At 40.4% G+C, this 21163-nt stretch overlaps 3 protein-coding genes across 3 annotated transcripts in view; 1 reads left to right on the plus strand and 2 right to left on the minus strand.

Annotated features, from left to right (window-relative positions):
* LOC107618303 (thioredoxin-like protein slr0233) overlaps positions 1-16797 on the plus strand; it is a 44380-nt gene extending 27583 nt beyond the window's left edge. Inside the window, exon 4 of the mRNA XM_016320332.2 lies at positions 16640-16797. Within this exon, the coding sequence (XP_016175818.1) occupies positions 16640-16705 (66 nt within the window). The 3' untranslated portion in view covers positions 16706-16797. The remainder of the gene's footprint in view (positions 1-16639) is intronic.
* Positions 3310-4855, minus strand: LOC107618302 (F-box/kelch-repeat protein At3g23880-like). The gene has a single exon (XM_016320326.2). It carries the CDS (start codon positions 4748-4750, stop codon positions 3605-3607), a length of 1146 nt encoding a protein of 381 aa, XP_016175812.1. The 5' UTR covers positions 4751-4855; the 3' UTR covers positions 3310-3604.
* Positions 19579-21163, minus strand: LOC107616296 (F-box/kelch-repeat protein At3g23880-like). Its single transcript, XM_016318271.2, has one exon. It carries the CDS (start codon positions 20849-20851, stop codon positions 19676-19678), a length of 1176 nt encoding a protein of 391 aa, XP_016173757.1. The 5' UTR covers positions 20852-21163; the 3' UTR covers positions 19579-19675.

The raw sequence follows: 21163 nt of genomic DNA on the forward strand, positions 1-21163 counted from the left end.
TCTGAGGCATCGGTAAGGTACATCCTGCTTCTGAAATTGCTAAGATGGTGGTTGGGATCTGTGGTGCCATCGTACAAAACCATATCCGGAAGCTTGAAGTCTTTTGGAATTTTGGTCTTCATAATTTCCCTGGTGAATGGGTCCTGTTCTTTGCGTGAAGTTTCCTCAGGAGTGGTCCGAGGAGCTTTCATTTTGAGGTCGGCCTCTAATTGCTGTAGTTTTTCTTCTAGTTCTCGTCGTCGCCGTACCTCTCTTTGCAGATCTTTTCCGATCTCCCGTTGTTGCTGGGTTTCTTTCTCAAGTTGTTTTAAACGTTCTTGGAGTGCTTCCATGGCTCCCGGATTTGGTGAGTTTTTGTCCCCGTTGGATCCTGGGGTATCCTTTAGCATAGTGTCCGCGTTTTTGTGCGGTGTTCTGTTTTCCAGATCTGAATCGTGGTCGTTGTCATGGTCGTCCGCCATGGTTTTGGGATGACTTCCAGGTCCCCGGCAACGGCGCCAATGTTCCGGGAGTTACCTGAAACTGTAGATCGATCTCGGATGAGATCTTCTGTGCTGGTCGGAGCTGACGTGTCCTGCTGGCTGGTGGCGGCCGGAGCTGTTGTGGCCGACTTGTTGGACTTGCTGCACTACTGATCCTTGGTCACCGGAGGGTTCGTCCGCCATGGTTTTGGGATGACTTCCAGGTCCCCGGCAACGGCGCCAATGTTCCGGGAGTTACCTGAAACTGTAGATCGATCTCGGATGAGATCTTCTGTGCTGGTCGGAGCTGACGTGTCCTGCTGGCTGGTGGCGGCCGGAGCTGTTGTGGCCGACTTGTTGGACTTGCTGCACTACTGATCCTTGGTCACCGGAGGGTGGGGGGTACCTGCAAGAGACTCCGATGCTTAAGTTAGCATGGGTATTAAGCAGGTTTATGTAGAATCAGAGTATGAGTTATACCTGGGTGCTCCAGTGTATTTATAATGGTGAGAAGTGACCTTCTTAGATAAGATAAGTTAGTTATCTTATCCTATCTTATCTTATCTTTGGATGGAGTCAGCTTATCTTCAAGGGAACCGCCTTTCTCTCTATAGGCTTGGACTGCCTTTGGATTTGGGTCGTGTTCCTCTATTTGGGCCCTTTATTGGGCTTTCCTGCCGAGTTCTTCGTAAAGAGGTCGGTCCGTTTGACCTGAACAGGTCGGTCACTTTGCTACTGAACATCCCGGTTCGGACAGCTCGACCTAGGGTATGAACAGAAGGATTCATCAAAAAGGGTGAAGACTCTCCGACCTTGTATAGCTCGGAAAGACACCCACAGTTGCTTGTTGTTTTACCCACTAAAGGGCTTAGTCATGTGGAAGAGGAAAAAGAAAATCTTCAAGGACGTTGGAAAGTCTAAAGCATGGCTAATGAAGTGGTAGATTTTCAGAAAACCCCAAGAGTTGGGGTGAAGCTGGGTAGGAGCAACTCGGCAGTGGCGCAGGACAGTCATCTCGAAATCAGAAAAAGGAAGAAAAACACCCAAACGGGTAATCATGCTCTCATACATATAGAAAAAATGAGGGGCCGCCTCAGTAGTCCTCGCAAAGCAAACCCGGTCTTCAGGACCCGGGACAACCAACTCATACTTCGGCTCATCCTCATCGAAAGTACAAATTCTATGATGGGTACGGAGATTGGTAATAAACTCAGTGTCTACCCAGGGTTCCTCTCCCAGAATGGTAGCATCCACCCATTGAGCGAGGGTTTCTATGGAAGTCATTCTTTCTTAAAAGGGTATGACGGAACCTACAAAGGAAAAAGAAAAGATCAAGAACAGGGTCTCTAAGGGGTACGGATTCAAACAGAAGCCTACAAGTCAACCTCTCTCTCTAAAAAATAAAAGCATGCAAACAGAAAGCACTTCATAAAAGAGAAGAGGAGAAAAAAACTGACCTTTGCCTGGAAAAAGGATAGAGAAAGATGAATGCCTTCAAACGAGAATTTCCCACTCACGGATAAGTTGAAAATTCGCAGAAACGAAATAACGAAAGAGAGGGAAAGTATTTATAAACACGTTAGGGGCAAAAGCGTAAAAGCAGAAGCAGTCATTAATGGGCGCACCGTTACCAAGGTAATTAATCCCTACGTGTAGATACACGAACCTCTAACGGACGCGACGTTTGATTAGATGCGACTGTGAAAATTCAAAAGTCACGGAAAGTCACGTCGGTTTTAAACGATCACGTCGATTCCTTCACAAGTCGGCTATGACCCCGAGTAGAATACTCGAACCCAAGTCTTGAAAGAAATTGGGCTCGAGTAGGGGCACTGTTCATACCCTGGCCCAACACTAAGGTTCAGGTCCAAACGAAAGACCCAATCCAAAGGATTGAGCCTCACCCCACACCGACCTTCCCCTAAAGAAGTCGGTTCGAGCCACGTCTTGCTATAAAAGAAGTCGGAGACGAGAGTTAGCTGGCAGATAAACACTCATTCCAATAGGTAACTGCCCCTAAAATCTCTCAACCCACTTCTAGGAGCCATATCCCAACTCCCCTAAGATAAAGGGACGGTTATCCACCTTAAAAGGTGGAACTACTTCAACGGTGGTTATTGGTTCACCACTATAAGTACACTGACACCCCTCAGGTATCTCTAAGTCCCAATACTCTCTAGACCTGCTCACACCCTTGCTGACTTAGGCATCAGAGTGTCTTTGCAGGTACCACCCCCCATTCGTTCATACTCACAAGTCGGACGGAGGCCCCCAAGGCGCAAACCCGCTCGAAGGCTTCCTTCCTCAGACGATTGGGCTAACCCAGCGAGTCCAGTCCAATAATCTCCGGTTATCCAACGTAACACATATATTTTGTTTAATTAAAATTTATAATGATTAATCAAATTATTTAAGTTCAATTATTTTTTATGATAAAAAAATAAAACGAGGACTCATATTATATTTATACAAATAACAGCGCTAAAAAAATTATACAAGATCAATAGTTTAGAACCAAGTATTAATTCCTCGTTCGTAGAGCCACATTTTTTTCTGTCGTATTTAGGATGTAAACAAGAAACATATTAATTTTTTTAAGTCAATTTTATTTAAAGTGTAAATGAGATACTTATATATCTATTTAATTTTTATGATAGACTATTGGATAACTAAAAAGACAGTATTTATAGTTTAAAGATAGACACCATACTATATACTATATGCACCATAGAATTCACCGATAAATATATATCATTCTTTGTACTTTATGACTGGAAATTTTAAGGAAGTGGTGGCAGATAGAGTATCGGTTTCTGAAAATAAGTGCCTGCATTCCTAGGACATTTGCTTTTGTTCAAAAGTAAAGGATTTGATTAATTGTAATGACTGCATGATTTAGGAATCCAATATTATACATTTTTATGCATTGCTTAGTGTTTTCTCCAGAGCATGAGAAACCTTGGAGAACATGAATTGGTGGTGCCTGCTGCATCTTACACATTAGACTATGAAAAACCTCTACGACCACCCTAACACCCGGACCCAATATCAGGACCAGTCACACAATAGATAACGGGAATAAGAGTTGAACAAAAGAACTGACAAAAACAAACATTCGGTGAGCAATAAACATGGTCTTTGATTTAATGAATAGTCGATCCATATAAGAAACTTGGAAGACCTAAATGGCACGGCGAAACCAAGCTTTCATGGTAAACATGGCGGTCTCCGGGACCTATGTAGTAAATCCATTGTGTTAGCTTGAAAGAATTTGCCCTAAGCATAACTAATTTGAAGGAGGATATAGAATCAGGAGATCTCGGACAAAAGGAAACAGCCAGATCTGGACAAAACCGTGCGCAACTAATCGTATATACCTTATCCTCACTAGATATGGTGACCAACTTAGTCCAAGACTCTTGAACCCCATACTTCTTCATCACCCACAAAACCAGACGACTCTTGTTTTCATTGAAACAAACAGAAAGGCTGTCCCTCCAGACACCCAACACAGGAAAAAAATGGTCGTCACTATCATTCCTGTTAGGGAGGGACATTTGGCAAAAATTTTCGTTGGCCAAGTCAAAGGAAATGATTTTCCATTTGGAAAGGTTGCCTTGCGGCCGAGCTGCCCAATTGAGAGTGCCATTCACAAACTTCCCTGTCCATTCCCAGGGTTGCTCAAATGGAAGATCTTGATTGATGGTTGTGCAAGAATTCGAACCGAAGGTGTGAACTTTGTGGCCGTGTTCCCAATAACAATCAAGAAACTTGTACTTATCATGCACATGATCATAGCCAAAACCATGCACGCAACCCTCTTGCACAATTTTCAACCAATCGGATACCGATCCGGTACAAGGGTTCCACAATCTGATGGATTTACAGCGGCGAGTCGCACGGCACCTGAACTTGCCCTTGAGCAAGCCGATGCAGAGTAAGCCATTGCAGGAACCAAAGATTTCCAGTTCATCATCAGTCTGGAAGCAGGTATCTTCGGTAAAAGCGGATGCGGATGGGTTCTTGAAGAAAGATTGTACGGAGTAAAATCGAATTTTGTCCCTTCGACTTATGTCACTTCCCAAGCACGCCAGTCGCGGGCGGATCCTGGTTGGATCTGAGGTTGAGCGGTGAAGCTGTTTTTTGGCGAATTTGGAGCTGGAAATTAGTGCATTCCATGACTTGCACACAATCTTGAATTTCACAAGGGAACTCGCCGGAACCCTCACCAGGATCTCCTCAATCAGGTCGCCCAGAAGGATTGTGCTTTCGAGCAGGTTCCCGCTCATACTCACAAATCCCTTGGCGTGGCTTTGGTATGGTAATCCAATTTGTTACCACCTTATTTTGTTTTCAAGTTGCTTTTATTCTTAAGCCTTTTAAAGGGGTCAAGGGTTCACCCTTCCTGACTTAGGCATCGGAGTGTCTTTGCAGGTACCACCCCCATTCGTTCATACTCACAAGTCGGACGGAAGCCCCCAAGGCGCAGACCCGCTCGAAGGCTTCCTTCCTCAGACGATTGGGCCAATCCAGCGAGTCCAGCCCAACAATCTCCGGTTACCCATCGTAACATTGGTGCCGTTGCCGGAGACCCAAGAGATCAACTAGTGATGGCGGACAGATCCCCTGAGGAGGGTCATGTGGAGACAGATTCCGAACAAAAGAATCTGGACAACGGAAATAATGACGTAGACCTAACCCTCCACCAGGGAACCAACGATCAACATAGAGAGGGTACCTCCGGATTCAAAACTCCGAAGGTAAATTCCTCAGAAGGGCGCGATTCGGAGAAAGACGGACAGTCCCACGCAACCGAACTTATGGGATTAGTCCATGTCCACCAAAGTCGCTTGGAACAACTAGAACAAGAGCGGGAGCGACAAAGGGAGATAGAAAAGCACCTGAGAGAGGAGATGGATCGACGAAAAGAGTTAGAGAAAAAACTCTTAAAGTTAGAATCCTCCCTCAAAGGTCGAAACTCCCGTGACGATAGAGAAGAGTCACCCCCAGGAGGGGAGGATCCTTTTAGTGAGGACATAATGAGGGCAAAAGTTCCAAGAAACTTTAAAAGCTCCGATATGGACCTCTATGACGGAACCACAGATCAAAAGTATCATTTAAGCAACTTTAAAAGTCGGATGTATTTGGCTGATGCTTCTGACGCGACGCGCTGCAAAGCTTTTCCGACCACTTTATCGAAAGCAGCGATGAAGTGGTTCGACAGCCTCCCCCCGAGGTCAGTCACCAGCTTTGAAGACCTCTCAAGAAAGTTCTTGATGAGGTTCTTTATCCAGAAAGACAAAGTAAAACATGCGCCAAGCCTCCTGGGGATAAAGCAGGAGGTCGGAGAATCCTTACGAACCTATATGGAAAGGTTCAATAAAGCATGTTTAGAAATCCAAGACCTGCCCACCGAGGCAGTCATAATGGGGTTAGTCAATGGGCTTAGAGAAGGTCCCTTCTCACAGTCCATATCAAAAAGACACCCCACCTCTTTAAGTGATGTACAAGAAAGAGCGGAAAAGTACATCAACATGGAGGAAAATGCTAGACTAAGAGATTCGAGCTGGCAACCTGGGCATCTCCCCTCAACAAAAGAGAGGGAGAGGGAACCCAAGAAGAAGGAAGAACTCGGTCTTGATAGACCAAGAAAATATCACTCTTATACTCCTCTAAAGGTTTCCATAGTGGACGTATACAGAGAGATTTGCAATACTGAAAGACTGCCTCCTCCCAGACCTATTAAAAATAAAAAAGGGGGTAGTCGCAGTGACTACTGTGAGTACCATAAAATATATGGTCACTCGACAAATGACTGTTACGACCTTAAAAATGTGATAGAAAATCTGGCTAGAGAAGGTCGGCTCGACGGATATCTCATAGAAAGGTCGGACGGTCATGGGAAGAGAAAACGAGACGATATGGATAGAAGAGACCCACCACCGCAGACCCCGGAGAGACATATCCATATGATCTCAGGAGGATTCACGGGAGGGGGACTCACCAAGTCCTCTCGCAAAAGACATCTCAAGCGAGTCTACCAGGTCGGAGGAGAGTCAGCCGACCTTCCCACCATTTCATTCACAAGAGAAGATGGGCAAGGAATAATCCCTGGGCATGATGACCCAGTGATAATTACTATGATCCTAGCCAATACCCATCTCCATAGAACCCTAGTAGACCAAGGAAGCTCAATGGACATCCTTTTCAAGCCCGCTTTTGACAAACTAGGGTTGGATGAGAAAGAATTAAGAGCCGACCCCGACACCTTGTACGGACTAGGCGACACGCCAATAAAACCACTGGGATTTTTTCCCCTCCACACCACTTTTGGAAAAGGGGAAAAATCCAAGACTCTGAGTGTAGACTTCATAGTCATCGACGTAGGGTCAGCGTATAATGCTTTAATCGGCAGAGCTACCCTTAATCGACTCGGAGCGGTGGTATCCACTCCCCACCTTTGCATGAAATTTCCAACCTCAGCGAGAATAGCGACGGTGAGGGGAGATCAGAAATTGGCAAGGAAATGCTACAATGAAAGCCTGAATCTAAGAGGAAAGAGCAGAGAAGTCCACACCATAGAGCTTGGCGGTGCAAGGGCCCGAGAAGAGCTACGACCACAGCCGGGAAGAAAAACTGAGGAAATACAGGTCAGCGAAGAGGAAGGAAAAAACACCAACATAGGAGCCAACTTGGGGGAAGCCCTAAAGCAAGGGTTGATTAAGCTCCTAAGAGACAATTCCGACCTCTTTGCCTGGAAAGCCTCCGACATGCCCGGGATAGACCCCGAGCTTATGTCCCACAAGCTCTCGGTATACCCAGGGTCCCGACCTGTACAACAGAGAAGACGCAAGCTCGGCCCAGAACGAGCCCTAGTAATAGAAGAACAAGTACAAGCACTCCTAGAAGCCGGCTTCATCAGAGAAGTCAAATACCCAACATGGCTAGCTAATGTAGTGCTAGTCAAAAAATAAAATGGCAAATGGAGAATGTGTGTCGACTATACCGATTTAAATAAGGCATGTCCCAAAGACCCTTATCCACTACCAAGTATCGATACCCTAGTAGACTCCAGCTCGGGATATCAATACTTATCGTTTATGGATGCCTACTCGGGATATAACCAAATCTCGATGTACGAGCCAGATCAGGAGAAGACATCTTTCATCACACCCAGAGCCAACTTCTGCTATGTGGTCATGCCATTTGGATTGAAAAATGCAGGGGCCACATATCAGAGGCTGATGAATAAGGTGTTCGCTCCCCACCTTGGAAGCTTAATGGAGGTCTACGTCGACGACATGCTAGTTAAAACCAAGGAAGAAGTCGACCTCTTGTCAGACCTCTCGCAAGTATTTGACACCATAAGGTCACACGGGATGAGGCTAAATCCCGCAAAGTGTACCTTCGCGGTGGAAGCGGGAAAATTTTTAGGATTCATGCTGACACAAAGGGGGATCGAAGCAAATCCCGATAAGTGTAGAGCTATCCTGGAAATGAAAAGCCCGACTTGCTTAAGAGAGGTCCAGCAGCTAAACGGCCGACTTGCAGCCCTCTCCAGATTCTTGGCGGGATCAGCACTAAAATCCCTTCCACTGTTCTCCTTATTGAGAAAGGGATGTCAGTTCAAGTGGACTCCTGAATGCGAAGAGGTGTTCTAGGAATTCAAAAGATTCTTGAGTCAACCTCCGATTTTGACCCGACCTATAGCTGGGGAAGACCTCGTCCTATACTTATCTGTAGCAGACAAGGCTGTCGTGTCAGCCCTGATAAGAGAAGATGAGGTCGGTTAGTACCCAGTGTATTTCATCAGCAAAGTTCTACAAGGCCCCGAACTAAGGTACCACAAACTAGAGAAGTTTGCCTACTCCTTAGTAGTAGCCTCACGAAGGCTACGGCCTTACTTCCAAGCTCACACAATAAGAGTCCGCACGAACCAACCCATGAAGCAAATCCTCCAAAAGACGAATGTTGCAGGGAGAACGGTTCAATGGGCAATAGAGCTCTCCGAGTTCGACTTGAGGTATGAAACTCGGACGGCAATTAAAGCCCAATGCCTCACCGACTTTATAGCAGAATACGCAGGAGATCAAGAGGAAAAGCCAACTACATGGGAACTCTACGTAGATGGATCCTCAAATAAAACAGGAAGCGGTGCAGGCATAATATTGGCGGATGAAAGAGGAACCCAAATAGAGGTTTCCCTCAAGTTCGAATTCCCAGCCTCAAATAATCAGGCAGAGTATGAGGCCATGATTGCTGGATTGAAGCTGGCAGAAGAAGTCGGTGCTACGAAAGTGATGGTATATAGCGACTCCCAAGTGGTGACCTCCCAGATAAGTGGAGAGTATCAGGCAAAAGACCCAAATATGAAGAGGTACTTGGAAAAAACTCTGGAGCATCTCGGGATCTTTGCGGAAACCGAGATCAAACATATAACTCGGGATCTAAATAGCAGAGCAAACGCCCTATCCAAGTTAGCAAGTACCAAGCCAGGAGGGAATAACAGAAGCCTGATCCAGGAAACTCTCCAGGAACCTTCCGTGGAAAAAACAGTAGAAAAGCAAGTGGTCCTTGAGGTAACCGGATTAAACCTCGGATGGATGAACCCCTTGGTCGAATATATAAAATTCGACATCCTCCCCAAGGAGAAAAAAGAGGCTAAGAAAATCCGGAGGGAAGCACAACACTACACCCTGGTGAAAAATATTCTCTATAGAAGAGGAATATCAACACCATTGTTAAAGTGCGTACCGACCTCAAGAACCATGGAGGTATTAGAGGAGGTTCACAGTGGGATCTGCGGAAATCATCTCGGAGCAAAGTCACTAGCCAGGAAAGTAATCCGAGCTGAATTCTATTGGCCGACCTTGCAGAAAGATGCCTCAAATTTTGTGAAAAAATGTCAACCATGCCAAATGCATGCAAACTTCCACGTGGCTCCCCCCGAGGAGCTAATCAGTATAACTTCTCCATGGCCCTTTGCAAAATGGGGAATGGACTTGTTAGGCCCTTTTCCCCAGGCCCCGGGACAAGTCAAATACCTGATCGTGGGAATCGACTACTTCATAAAGTGGATAGAAGCAGAACCACTAGCCTCCATCACAGCCCAGAAAAGTCGGAAGTTCTTCTACAGGAATATCATCACAAGATATGGGATACCATATTCCATCACTACAGACAATGGAACCCAGTTCACTGACTCTACCTTCAGAAGCCTGATGGCCAGTATGAAGATTAAACACCAGTTCACCTCGGTGGAGCACCCACAAGCAAATGGACAAGCCGAGGCAGCCAACAAAGTCATACTGGCAGGATTAAAGAAAAGGCTACAAGATGCAAAAGGAGCCTGGGCCGAGGAGCTCCCACAAGTGTTATGGGCTTACAGGACAACGCCCCAATCCGCCACTGGAGAAACGCCCTTCCGACTAGTCTATGGCGTAGAAGCCATGATACCAATAGAAATCAGTGAATAAAGTCCAAGGGTGATTCTCCATGATGAGATCGGAAGCATACAAGGGCATAAAGAGGAGCTCGATTTGCTCCCTGAAGTCCGAGAAGAAGCCAGGATAAGAGAAGCAGCGCTGAAGCAAAGGATGACTACAAGGTACAATAAAAAAGTCATCCGAAGGAGCTTTGCCTCAAACGATTTGATCTTGATTAGAAATGACATTGGGGTCAATAAATCGGGGGAAGGAAAGCTTGCCGCCAATTGGAAAGGACCCTACAAAGTTGGCGAGGTCTTAGGAAAAGGTTATTATAAAGTGACCGACCTGAATGGCACCGAGTTACCAAGGTCGTGGCATGCTTGTAATATGAAAAGGTACTACAGTTAAAAGTGAACTCTACTCCCTGATGTACTCTTTTCCCAACTTCACGATTTTTTCCCGAAAGTTAAAGGGTTTTTCTGGAGAAGGGTTTTTAACGAGGCATCATAGTAGAGACTAAGGGAGAATAGGCTGTCAAAAGCCCTTAGTAGCAGTAAGGTACCTCCCCAATAAATAAAGATCTTTTACAATATCTCTTATAAATTCCTTCTCGTTTATTTTTTTCCTACGAAACGCGCCGACTTAAGCTCGACAAAACGTGAAAATCCCATGAACCGACCTAGATGGTCGTCAGGATAAAACGACGAGGTACAAGTCGGTGTAAAGAGGTTATAAAAGTCGATCGTGAGAAACTCGGGGATAGGCCGACTTATAAGTCGAAATACAAAACCGAGTAGAAAAGAAAACGCGTCGCAAAAATAACCTAAGTCATAGAAGCTCAATAAAACAAAGTTGAGTGTAAGGAATAATAAAAAAGAGATCGAAAAACCTAGGAAAAAGCTTAAAAGCTGTCCTTAAAGCGAAGAGGAACTCAAAAGGACAGACAGCCAGGAAAAAGGTTTCCAAAACTAAAAAGATCAAAAAGAGGGTTTTTCAAAAAAAAAAAAAAACAGAAAAGCATGCACACGCAGAAGGTAACTAAAACCCTTATCCAAAAAGGGTATTTCTTTAAAAACTAAAACCCTTATCCAAAAAATGGTATTTATAAATACTTTTTGTTTACGGCCTTAAAAGGCCAGAGCAAATTGTTCAGTCACCACCACCACCAACAAACAAATATAAAAGAGTTTAAAAAAGGGGGACCCACAGGCCGGGCCCCATATAGCCAATAAAGTTATTTTTTCAGAGGAGTAGACGGATCACCACCAGAACCAGGAAGAATAATCGGAGCAGCGTCAGGACCAGGGAGAGAGGCATCCATAGGAGACGGAGAGGAAGTCGGAGGAACCTTGGAAGAGCTCGGAGCATCCTTTGAGCGAGGAGGGGACTCAATAATCCTCTGCCCTTGAGTCTTCAAGTCGGACTCAGAAACAACTTCGGGGGCAGGAGGAGTCACTATAGCACCATCAATAACGACCTTGTCAGGATCTAAAGGAGAGAGATCCAAGCCAGGAGCAATGACTCCGACTTGCTCCTTAAAAATCCTCCAGGCCTCTTCAGATCCCTCGGCAATAGAGTCCTCCAACTCGGTGTAGGCAGTCCGAGCATTCAGCAGATCTTTTTTCACAACCACAAGGTCCTCAAAAAGGCTTGAGTAGCTTTCCTACGCCTTCAGCCTTAAACCGACCTCCATGTTGCACTGGGCCTGCAACTTGCTCTTCCTCTCCTAGAGATCCTTCCTCTCCTCCTCTAGTTTGGCGACCTCCTCCTTCAACTTCTTCTCATGTTCTTGATATAAAAGAAGTCTCTCCTCCAACTCTTTGGCCCTCGAGGATGAACCAAGAGAGCTAAGAGGAGTCTTCTCAAAAATATCAAGAAACTTGGTGCACACCGCCGCCGCCCTGATACTCTCCTGAGCCAGAATAGTAAGGTGGTTCCAGATAGAAACATCATCCAAGCCTATACAGGCATGGGGATAGATGTACTTCCGGATAAATTCAGGGGCGTCCACTTTGGCTTCGCCCTCGAAAGAAGAACTAAGCTCTAAAGCCTTGCGCTTCTTCCTTTCAGGCTCAGGGGAGGATCGGGGGGGAGGGGACGGCTGAGAAGGAGCAGAAGAAGAGATAACAATAGGTTCAGAAGGAGTTCCCAAATTTCGAGGAGGAGGAGGGGGAGGGATAGCTACCCTGGCACCACCAGTCCTGGCCTGGGACCTTGCCCTAGCCTCCTGGACCCTCTGGTAAGACTCATTCGAATTCCTCCTCGCCATCTCTGTAAAAACAAGTAGTAGCCAAGAGGTCAGACAAGTCAGAAAAAGATAGTCAGACAAATTGGAAATCCAAGAAAACAAATAAAGGCTACCTAATTGTGTTTGGACAAAGGTCGGAGACCCTTGGAGAAATTTTTTAGTATCCAGATAAGGGGGCCTCCCCCATACTTCTCGGAGGAACCCCACAATGGCTGCCTCTACCTCATCCAGGTCGTCCAGACCATATTTCTCACAGGGGGAGGCCTCCAACCAATACAGAGGAAAGCGAGGGGCAGAATTCGAATCCAGGAAAAAGGGGTGGTGACCCTCCACAGCTTGCACTTTGAAAAAATAATTTTTGAAGTCATGAAAAGATTCATCAAAAAGGGTGAAGACCCTCCGACCTTGTATAGCCCGGAAGGACACCCATTATTGTTTATTATTTTGCCCACTGAAGGGCTTAGTCATATAGAAGAGAAAAAAGAAAATCCTCAAGGAAGTCGGAAAGTCTAAAGCATGGCTGACAAATTGATAAATTTTCAGAAAACCCCAGGAATTGGGATGAAGCTGGGTAGGTGCAACATGGCAGTGGCGTAAAACATCCATCTCAAAGTCAGAAAAAGGAAGGAAAACGCCCAGACGGGTAAGCATGCTCTCATACATAAAAAAGAAATGAGGGGCTGCCTCCGAAGCCCTCCCAAAGCAGACCCGGTCTTCTGGACCCGGGGCAAGTAGTTCATACTTCGGCTCATCCTCATCAAAGGTGCAGAGCCGGTGGCGAGTGCGAAGATCAGTAAGAAAATCAGTGTCAACCAAAGGTTCCTCCCCCAGGACCGTAACATCGACCCACTGAGCAAGACTTTCAACAGAAGACATTTTCTTTCTTTTAAAAAGGGTTTTGGTAAAACCTACAAAGGAAAAAGAAAAGAAAATCAAAAAACATGGTCTCTAAGGGGAAGTACGGAATCAAACAGAAACCTACGAATCAACTTATCCATCCGCAAAATAAAAGCATGCAAACAGTAAGCATGTTACAAAAGAAGAGGAAGAAAAATCTAACCTTTATCCGAAAAAGGTTGGAGGAAATGAAAGCCTTCAAACACAAGAATGCTTCACGAACAGGTGGAGAGGAAATTTGAAAAATCGCAGAAACGAAACAATGAAAGAGAGGGAAAGTATTTATAAACACGTTAGGGGCATAATGGTAAAAACAGGCAGTCATTAATGGGTGCACCGTTACCAAGGTAATCAATACCTACGCGAATCTCTAACAGACGCGACATTTGATTAGACGTAACCGTGAAAAATCAAAAGTCACGAAAGTCACGTCGGTTCCAAACAAACACGTCGGTTCCCTCCCCAGTCGGCTACATCCCCGAGTAGAATACTCGAACCCAAAGTCTTAAAAGAAATTGGGCTCGAGTAGGGGCACTGTTCATACCCTGGCCCAATGCTAAGGCCCAGGATCCAAGTAAAAAGGCCCAACTCAAAGGAGTTGAGCCTCACACTACACAAACCAGATGCCACGAAGTCGGCTATCTTCACGACTTGCTCTAAAGAAGTCGGTACGAGGATCAGCTGGCAGATAAACCCTCCCTCAAGAGGATAACTGCCCCTAGAATCTCTCTAACCACTTCCATGAGCCATATTTCAACCACCCTAAGATAAAGGGACGGTTATTCCCCTTAAAAAGTGGCACTACTTCAACGGTGGTTATTAGTTCACCACTATAAATACACTGACACCTCTCAGGTATCTCTAAGTCCCAATACTCTCTAGACCTGCTCACACCCTTGCTGACTTAGGCATCGGAGTGTCTTTGCAGGTACCACCCCCCATTCACTCGTATTCGCAAGTCGGAAGGTGGCCCTGAAGACGCCAATCCGCCCGAAGGCTTCCCTCCACAGACGATTGGGCCAACCCAGCGAGTCCAGCCCAACAATCTCCGGTTACCCATCGTAACATTGGCGCCGTTGCCGGGGACCCGAGAGATCAACCAGTGATGGCGGACAGATCCCCTGAGGAGGGTCATGTGGAGACAGATTCCGAACAAAAGAATCTGGACAACGGAAATAATGATCAGTAATTAAATTATAACAATAAAAATTAATTATATTCAGTGTTAATTATTTGCAATAAAAATACTAACATTAAAATATATCAAGAAATCATTCTTAAGTTTCATCTTCTATGCCGATTATTTACTATTCCATTACACTGATTCCTGAATTATTTGGCCAATTTGCGATTTTAGAATTTTAAATGTATTTCTTTAAATTTGTTTAGGTTGAAGCAAAGAAACTGTTGGGAATAAGGAGTATGACCACAATCCAATCAATTATGTGTCAAATAATTTGTTATTGTTATTATATTAAAATGTTAATATAATAAGGTCCTTGATTAAATTTATAGATTTATCATTGTGATAGTGATCATAATATTGAGAGATAAATCTTTTATAATTTAATCTAAATTGTTCTTGGTCATAGGATTATTAAAAAGGACATTAATAATCCGGAAAGATCAATATATATATAATGGTCTTCATTGGATGAAGATTAATAGATCTTATTTATTAAATTATACATATAGATGGTGCATATAGAGATATGACTATTGAACTGACCCACTCTGAGAATTTCTAATGGTTATAATTACCGTATATTTGTCAATAGGATATTCTCAAGATGAACATAGTAACAGAGTTTTCTTTGACCTGCGACTGTCATAGTAATTAACAATGTATTTATTATACTTTGATTCCGGACACCTAATACCCTAGGGTGCTAATTGAGTGGATATTGGATATGATTTAAATACTTGTAGAATTAATGATTAGTCAATAAGGAATCCGTCAACTCTTGGTAAAGAGTTTGAGTTCTATGATTATAATGATTGAGATAAATGAAACATTGGCCAAGAGAATTGAATGAATGAAGAAATGAGTTTCCTAGGTCATTCACAGTTCATTATAATAATGGTAACAAGTTAGAGTTTGACAATTAAACCATACTCTAAGGGTTAACCAAGAGTTGGAAAGATGGAAGGAACTATACTTTGTTTTTCTAAGGTTCTTAGTAAAAATATATTACTTCATACTATTGGGTCGTTGAGGAGTGTTGCTAGACGCCAACCTCGATTAGTAAATTTAGTATGACTAATTTACTACCCGCTTAGTATTGAACCTATGGGGTCACACACTAACGAGTGTTCTAATCTTTGCTGTAGAATTATTTAATTATTATTTTGATTTGATCAAATAAATAATTATATTAATTCAAATGGAATATTATTATATTCTTTACTAGCACCAAGAATATAATAATAGTATGATGATTGAAAATATTAAATGAGATTTGAGAATAATTAGTTATTTTATTTCTAAATTTGGATGAGATTCTAACTGATTCTGTTTTCAAATTGAGTGATGATATGATTCATAAATTTGAAGGATTCAGATTTAGAATTTCAAGATATGATTTAAATTTGAATTGAGATTCAAATTTAAAATTAGTAACAAATCTCATACTATATATATGTGTGCCAAGAGTAAAGGAAAGACAGAGGAGAATAACAAGAGTTTTATTCATTTACCTCTACGCACATAAATGTATGTGAGCCTAATTCTTGGAGAAGAATTTTATGGTGTGCAAAGAATTGCAAGAGGTTTCTCAATTTAGATCAGATATCCATTGGTCAAAGAGTTGACAGCAAAGGTTGGTCTCGGTGTGGATACGCATAGCGCCTTCGTACCATCGAAGGAGAAAAAGATTTTTACTAGCGTACTCAGGTATTTATATATGATCTATGTATTATTTCTAGAATAAAATTTAAGTACAAAATAGATCTTTAAATTACCTTTTTTTCGTGTTATGAACACATGGTAATCCTTCAGAAACAAACATTTTCTTCTTGCCTTGTTTAGTTTTGGTGGAATTTTGAAGTTACATTTATAAATCAGTTTAGTAAAGAGGTTAATAACACATTGTAATATTACTTATTCAACTTTGCATTGTTGGATATAGTGGGCTTGCATCTAGTTCGAAATTAGGACTGGATGTTTGCACATTCATTCACATTCTTTGTCTCTAAGGCTTGTTCTTGTTGACTTTAACATAATGAAAACATGCTTTGATTACATTGTTAAGAATCTAATAAGTGCATCTGTTCAAGAATGTTTAAGACCTTAGTCCGTGGTTGATAGCATAAAATGGTAGCATTATGTTTGATGTTCTAGTAGATTGTCACCTATGTTATCTTCACGCTCGTTTTGTATATATAACTATAGATATATTGAAGTCATACCATTATTACTTAATATATTTACTTGAAAGTTTCCCTTGTGCCCACCAATTTTCAAAACACAAAACAGAGTTCTCATGTTGAAGCTACATCATATATTTCGTTTATTTATAGTTTGCATCATCTTTTTATTATTATTACTATTATTTGGCTGGTTGGTTTGCTTGATTTTATATCTTCTCTTGTGGTATGATTTGCAGGAGGGAGCAATGAGTGCAGATCAGCTCATTGAACGCGTAGAAACTGGTCTCAAAGTCAAGCAATAAACCTAGCAAGTCTTTTGTTGTTCACCCTATCACTTTTAAGGAAAAAGTTTGGTAACCAAAAATTTTCAGCCATAATCAGCTAAAATTTTTCATATTTTACTTCATTTATATCATTTAATAACAGTTTTATTTTTTACTTCACTCTCTTATCATTCTACTTATCACCGTTCATTCTACTTATCACCGTTCTTATCAAATCTGCTAATTAATGATATTAATTAGAAAATCATATCCCTTTTTGTTAGGCACTATTGTAATCAATACTTAATATTCCTTTTTATAATTTGATTTTTATATATAAAAATACAATAAAAATTAATAATAATTATATTTAAGAACGGTAATTATAATATCAATTACATTAAATAATTGCAATTGATTCTTTGTCCGTTATGGTATTTATCATCAATTATTTAAACTATATTTTATTATTTATAAAATGTGTTGAGGTGATTTGAGTTTTTTTAATTAAAAATATAAGAATTTGAAATTTTTATTTGGAAGAAAAAATTATACAATTATAAATACATGTAATAATAATAAAGGAAAAATTTTTGCAATCTGATTCACATTAAATTTGGAATTAACTTTTAGTATAATTAAATAAGGAAAGATAATTAATGATAGAAAGAATAAATTAATTGCGTCAATTAAATTAGGAGAGTGATCCACACTCTCTTATAAACGCAAATACTATTAGTCATATACCTTTATTTATTATCTATAATATTTTGGTTACGTAGGATTGCCGTTAATTTAATTGGGTGTCCACCGCTCAGCACAACAGAATCAAGTTGTCCAGTGACTAACTATCAATGGAAAAAAAAAAAGTCTGAAAGACATAATAGGGTGATCTTAGTCTTCCAATATATTCATCTATGACATCCAACATTCCAACAGAAAGTATTCTTTGCAGTTTCAATACACCTGAAAATGTTAAAAGTAATACGAAATTTTAGAGGAAAAGGATAATAATGTATAGAAGCAATTTACAGAAAGTGCAGCTTTAATTAAACTATACAATTAAAAGTGGGGCAATGTTACATGACCAAAATATTATAGATAATAAATAAAGGTATATGACTAATAGTATTTGCGTTTATAAGAGAGTGTGAATCACTCTCCTAATTTAATTGACGCAATTAATTTATTCTTTCTATCATTAATTATCTTTTCTTATTTAATTATACTAAAAGTTAATTCCAAATTTAATGTGAATCAGATTGCAAAAATTTCTCCTTCATTATTATTACATGTATTTATAATTGTATAATTTTTTTCTTCTAAATAAAAATTTCAAATTCTTATATTTTTAATTAAAAAAACTCAAATCACCTCAACACATTTTATAAAAAATAAAATATTTTAAATTTGATCAATTTTTATTTATTGAAAATTAAAAATATCTAAAATTGTTGGTTCATGACCTGCAAAATAAAATAATAAATAATAATAAATTAGCACCAATTTATTGATTATGGATATTATATATATAAAATTATAAATATTATACGTATAAAAATATGGATGTTAAATTAGAGAATTTAACAACTTCTGGTATACAACTCATATTTTACATATAGGCTATTATAAAATAAAAAAAATTAAAATTAAAAATAAAATTTTAAAAATAATTATTAACTCGTCGTATTAAAATCAATAAATAAGTATACATATGAATAGTAAATAAAAATATTAAAATTTGGTAATATTAATTGTAAAAATTTGTTAATTATAAATATTATACGTATGAAATTATGAATGTTATGAGTATGAAATTATGGATGTTATTAATATAAAATTTTGGATATTATGTGTATCTTACTTAATTATGGATGTTATGTGTATGAACTTGGGGATGTTATGAATAAATTTGTCAATTGAATAAATTGATTTAGGTATTTGATATTTTTTTTTTCAAATTTAATTATAGTAAAATTTAGAAATATATGTGAATTAAAATAAATCATTTTCACTTTGAAAAACATGAAATAAATTTTTAAATTATCAAAGACGGTGATTTAAAAAATTATACGTTGATTTAAATGTATAATGTCTTCAAAAATAAAATATTAAAATATTTTGAATCATGATTTATTAGTATATATGTAAAAGAATTTGAACTACATAATAAAATATAGTTTAAATAATTGATGATAAATACCATAACGGACAAAGAATCAATTGCAATTATTTAATGTAATTGATATTATAATTACCGTTCTTAAATATAATTATTATTAATTTTTATTGTATTTTTATATATAAAAATCAAATTATAAAAAGGAATATTAAGTATTGATTACAATAGTGCCTAACAAAAAGGGATATGATTTTCTAATTAATATCATTAATTAGCAGATTTGATAAGAACGGTGATAAGTAGAATGATAAGAGAGTGAAATAAAAAATAAAACTGTTATTAAATGATATAAATAAAGTAAAATATGAAAAATTTTGGCTGATTATGGCTGAAAAATTTTTGTTACCAAACTTTTTCCTTAAATTAAATATATATCATTCTTTGTACTTTATTATGACTGGAAATTCTATGGAAGTGGTGGTAGAAACAGTATCGGAATCTGAAAATAAGTGTCTGCATACCTAGGACCTTCATTTTTGTTCAAAAGTAAAGGATTTGATTAATTGTCATGACTCCATGATTTAGGAATCCAATGTTATACATGTTTGATGCACATTGCTTGTGTTTTCTCCAGAGTATGGAAACCTTGGAGAACATGAATTGACGGTGCCTGATGCACCTTATGCAGTACTGATAGAGATATATAATTATATATTACTAATTTACTATTAGATAGCCACTGGGGATAATCATATGGATAGAGAGTAGAGTCATGTAGCGCTACACCAAGTTGAGGAAAAGAAAATAAACTGCATTAGTAAATGAGAGTAGGACTTAAAAGAAGCCACAATAAGAAAGAGTCATTAAGCAATAAACATGGAGTTGATTTAATCAGTAGTGGATCCATATAAGAAACATGGAAGACCTAAATGGGAGGGCGAAACCAAGCTTTCATGATAAACATAGCAGTTATGAATACCTAGTTCGTAAAGATTTGGATGCGTTAGCTGGCCAACATTTGCATTAAACATAACAAATTTGCAAGCATTGGAATAATAGGAAACAGCCAGAACGTCATCATTTTCCATGATGTACAAGGCTGTAAATGACTGAAGCCATGTTGATCCACAACCCCGGGGTACTAAAAGCTCACTAGATATGGTGACCAACTTAGTCCAAGACTCTTGAACCCCATGCTCCTTCATCTCCCACAAAACCAAACGACTATAGTTTTCATTGAAACAAACACAAAGGTTGTTCCTCAAGACACCCAACATAGGAAAGAAAGTATGATCCCTATTAGGCAGGGACATTGGGCAAAAACTCTCGTTGGCTAAGTCAAAGGAAAGGATCACCCATTTTAAGCTGTTGTTACGAACATGAGCAACCCAATTGAGAGTGCCATTCACAAACTTCCCTATCGCCTGCCGGGGATAAAATGGAGGATCTTGAATGATGGTTGTCCAAGAATTCGAACCAAAGGTGTGAACTTTGTAGTGGTGTGCCCAAGAACCCTCAAGAAACTTGTAATTATCATGCACATGATCATAGCCAAAACCACACATGTAGTCCCCGATCATGAGCCCCCCTTGCCGAATTTTCAACCAATCGGAAGCCAATCTGGTACAAGGGTTCCACAATCTGATGGATTCCCAGTCTGTATGACGGTTGATCAAGGCGAGGCAGAACAAGCCATTGCAGGAACCCAAGATATGCACATCATCATCCATCTGGAAGCAGGCATCCTCAGTAGGCGCGGATGGATTCTTAAATAGAGACTGCACCGAGAAAAATCCGAATCCGCGATCAATTCTCAATATTCTCAATACGAGTCGTGGGCGGGTCATGGTTGGATCTGCTGTTGAGCAGTGAAGGTGGTCGCTGGCGAATTTTGGGCTGGAGATTAGTGCATTCCATGATTTGCACACAATCTTGAATTTCACAACGGAACTCGCCGGAACCCTCACCAGGATCTCGGCGATGATTTCGTCCGGAAGGATCCGCAGCGTCGAAGAGAGGTGCTTGTGCTGCTTGTCGGTGGTTCCGAGCAGGTTCCCCCTCATTCTGGAGAAAGAAGGGGCGGCGCGATTAGTAGCAGTGGAAGTATGCAACTTGGGACGGGTTGGTATTTTTAAAAGTTTCTTTTATTTTTTGACTTTACAAGCGTGGTTTTAGAATTGAGGAGTAGGGTGTACATGGTCGGGTGAAACCAGGTTTGATGTGACTTAGATCCAATTCGAAATATATATCGGATTTATTTATTAGATTCGAATCTGACCTTAGACCCGATGAAACTAATACACTTTCGGGCTACAATTATACCGGGTGAAAATCGGGCAGTTAACATTACATTACGTTGATACTTTCTTGTAAAC

Source organism: Arachis ipaensis, chromosome B09 (assembly GCF_000816755.2).
Source record: "Arachis ipaensis cultivar K30076 chromosome B09, Araip1.1, whole genome shotgun sequence".
In the NCBI taxonomy this organism is placed as follows: Eukaryota; Viridiplantae; Streptophyta; class Magnoliopsida; order Fabales; family Fabaceae; genus Arachis; species Arachis ipaensis.

Excerpts from the sequence above, each read along its gene's own strand:
- LOC107618302 (XM_016320326.2), bottom strand. The coding sequence starts at position 4,750 with ATGAGCGGGAACCTGCTCGAAAGCACAATCCTTCTGGGCGACCTGATT.
- LOC107616296 (XM_016318271.2), bottom strand. The coding sequence starts at position 20,851 with ATGAGGGGGAACCTGCTCGGAACCACCGACAAGCAGCACAAGCACCTC.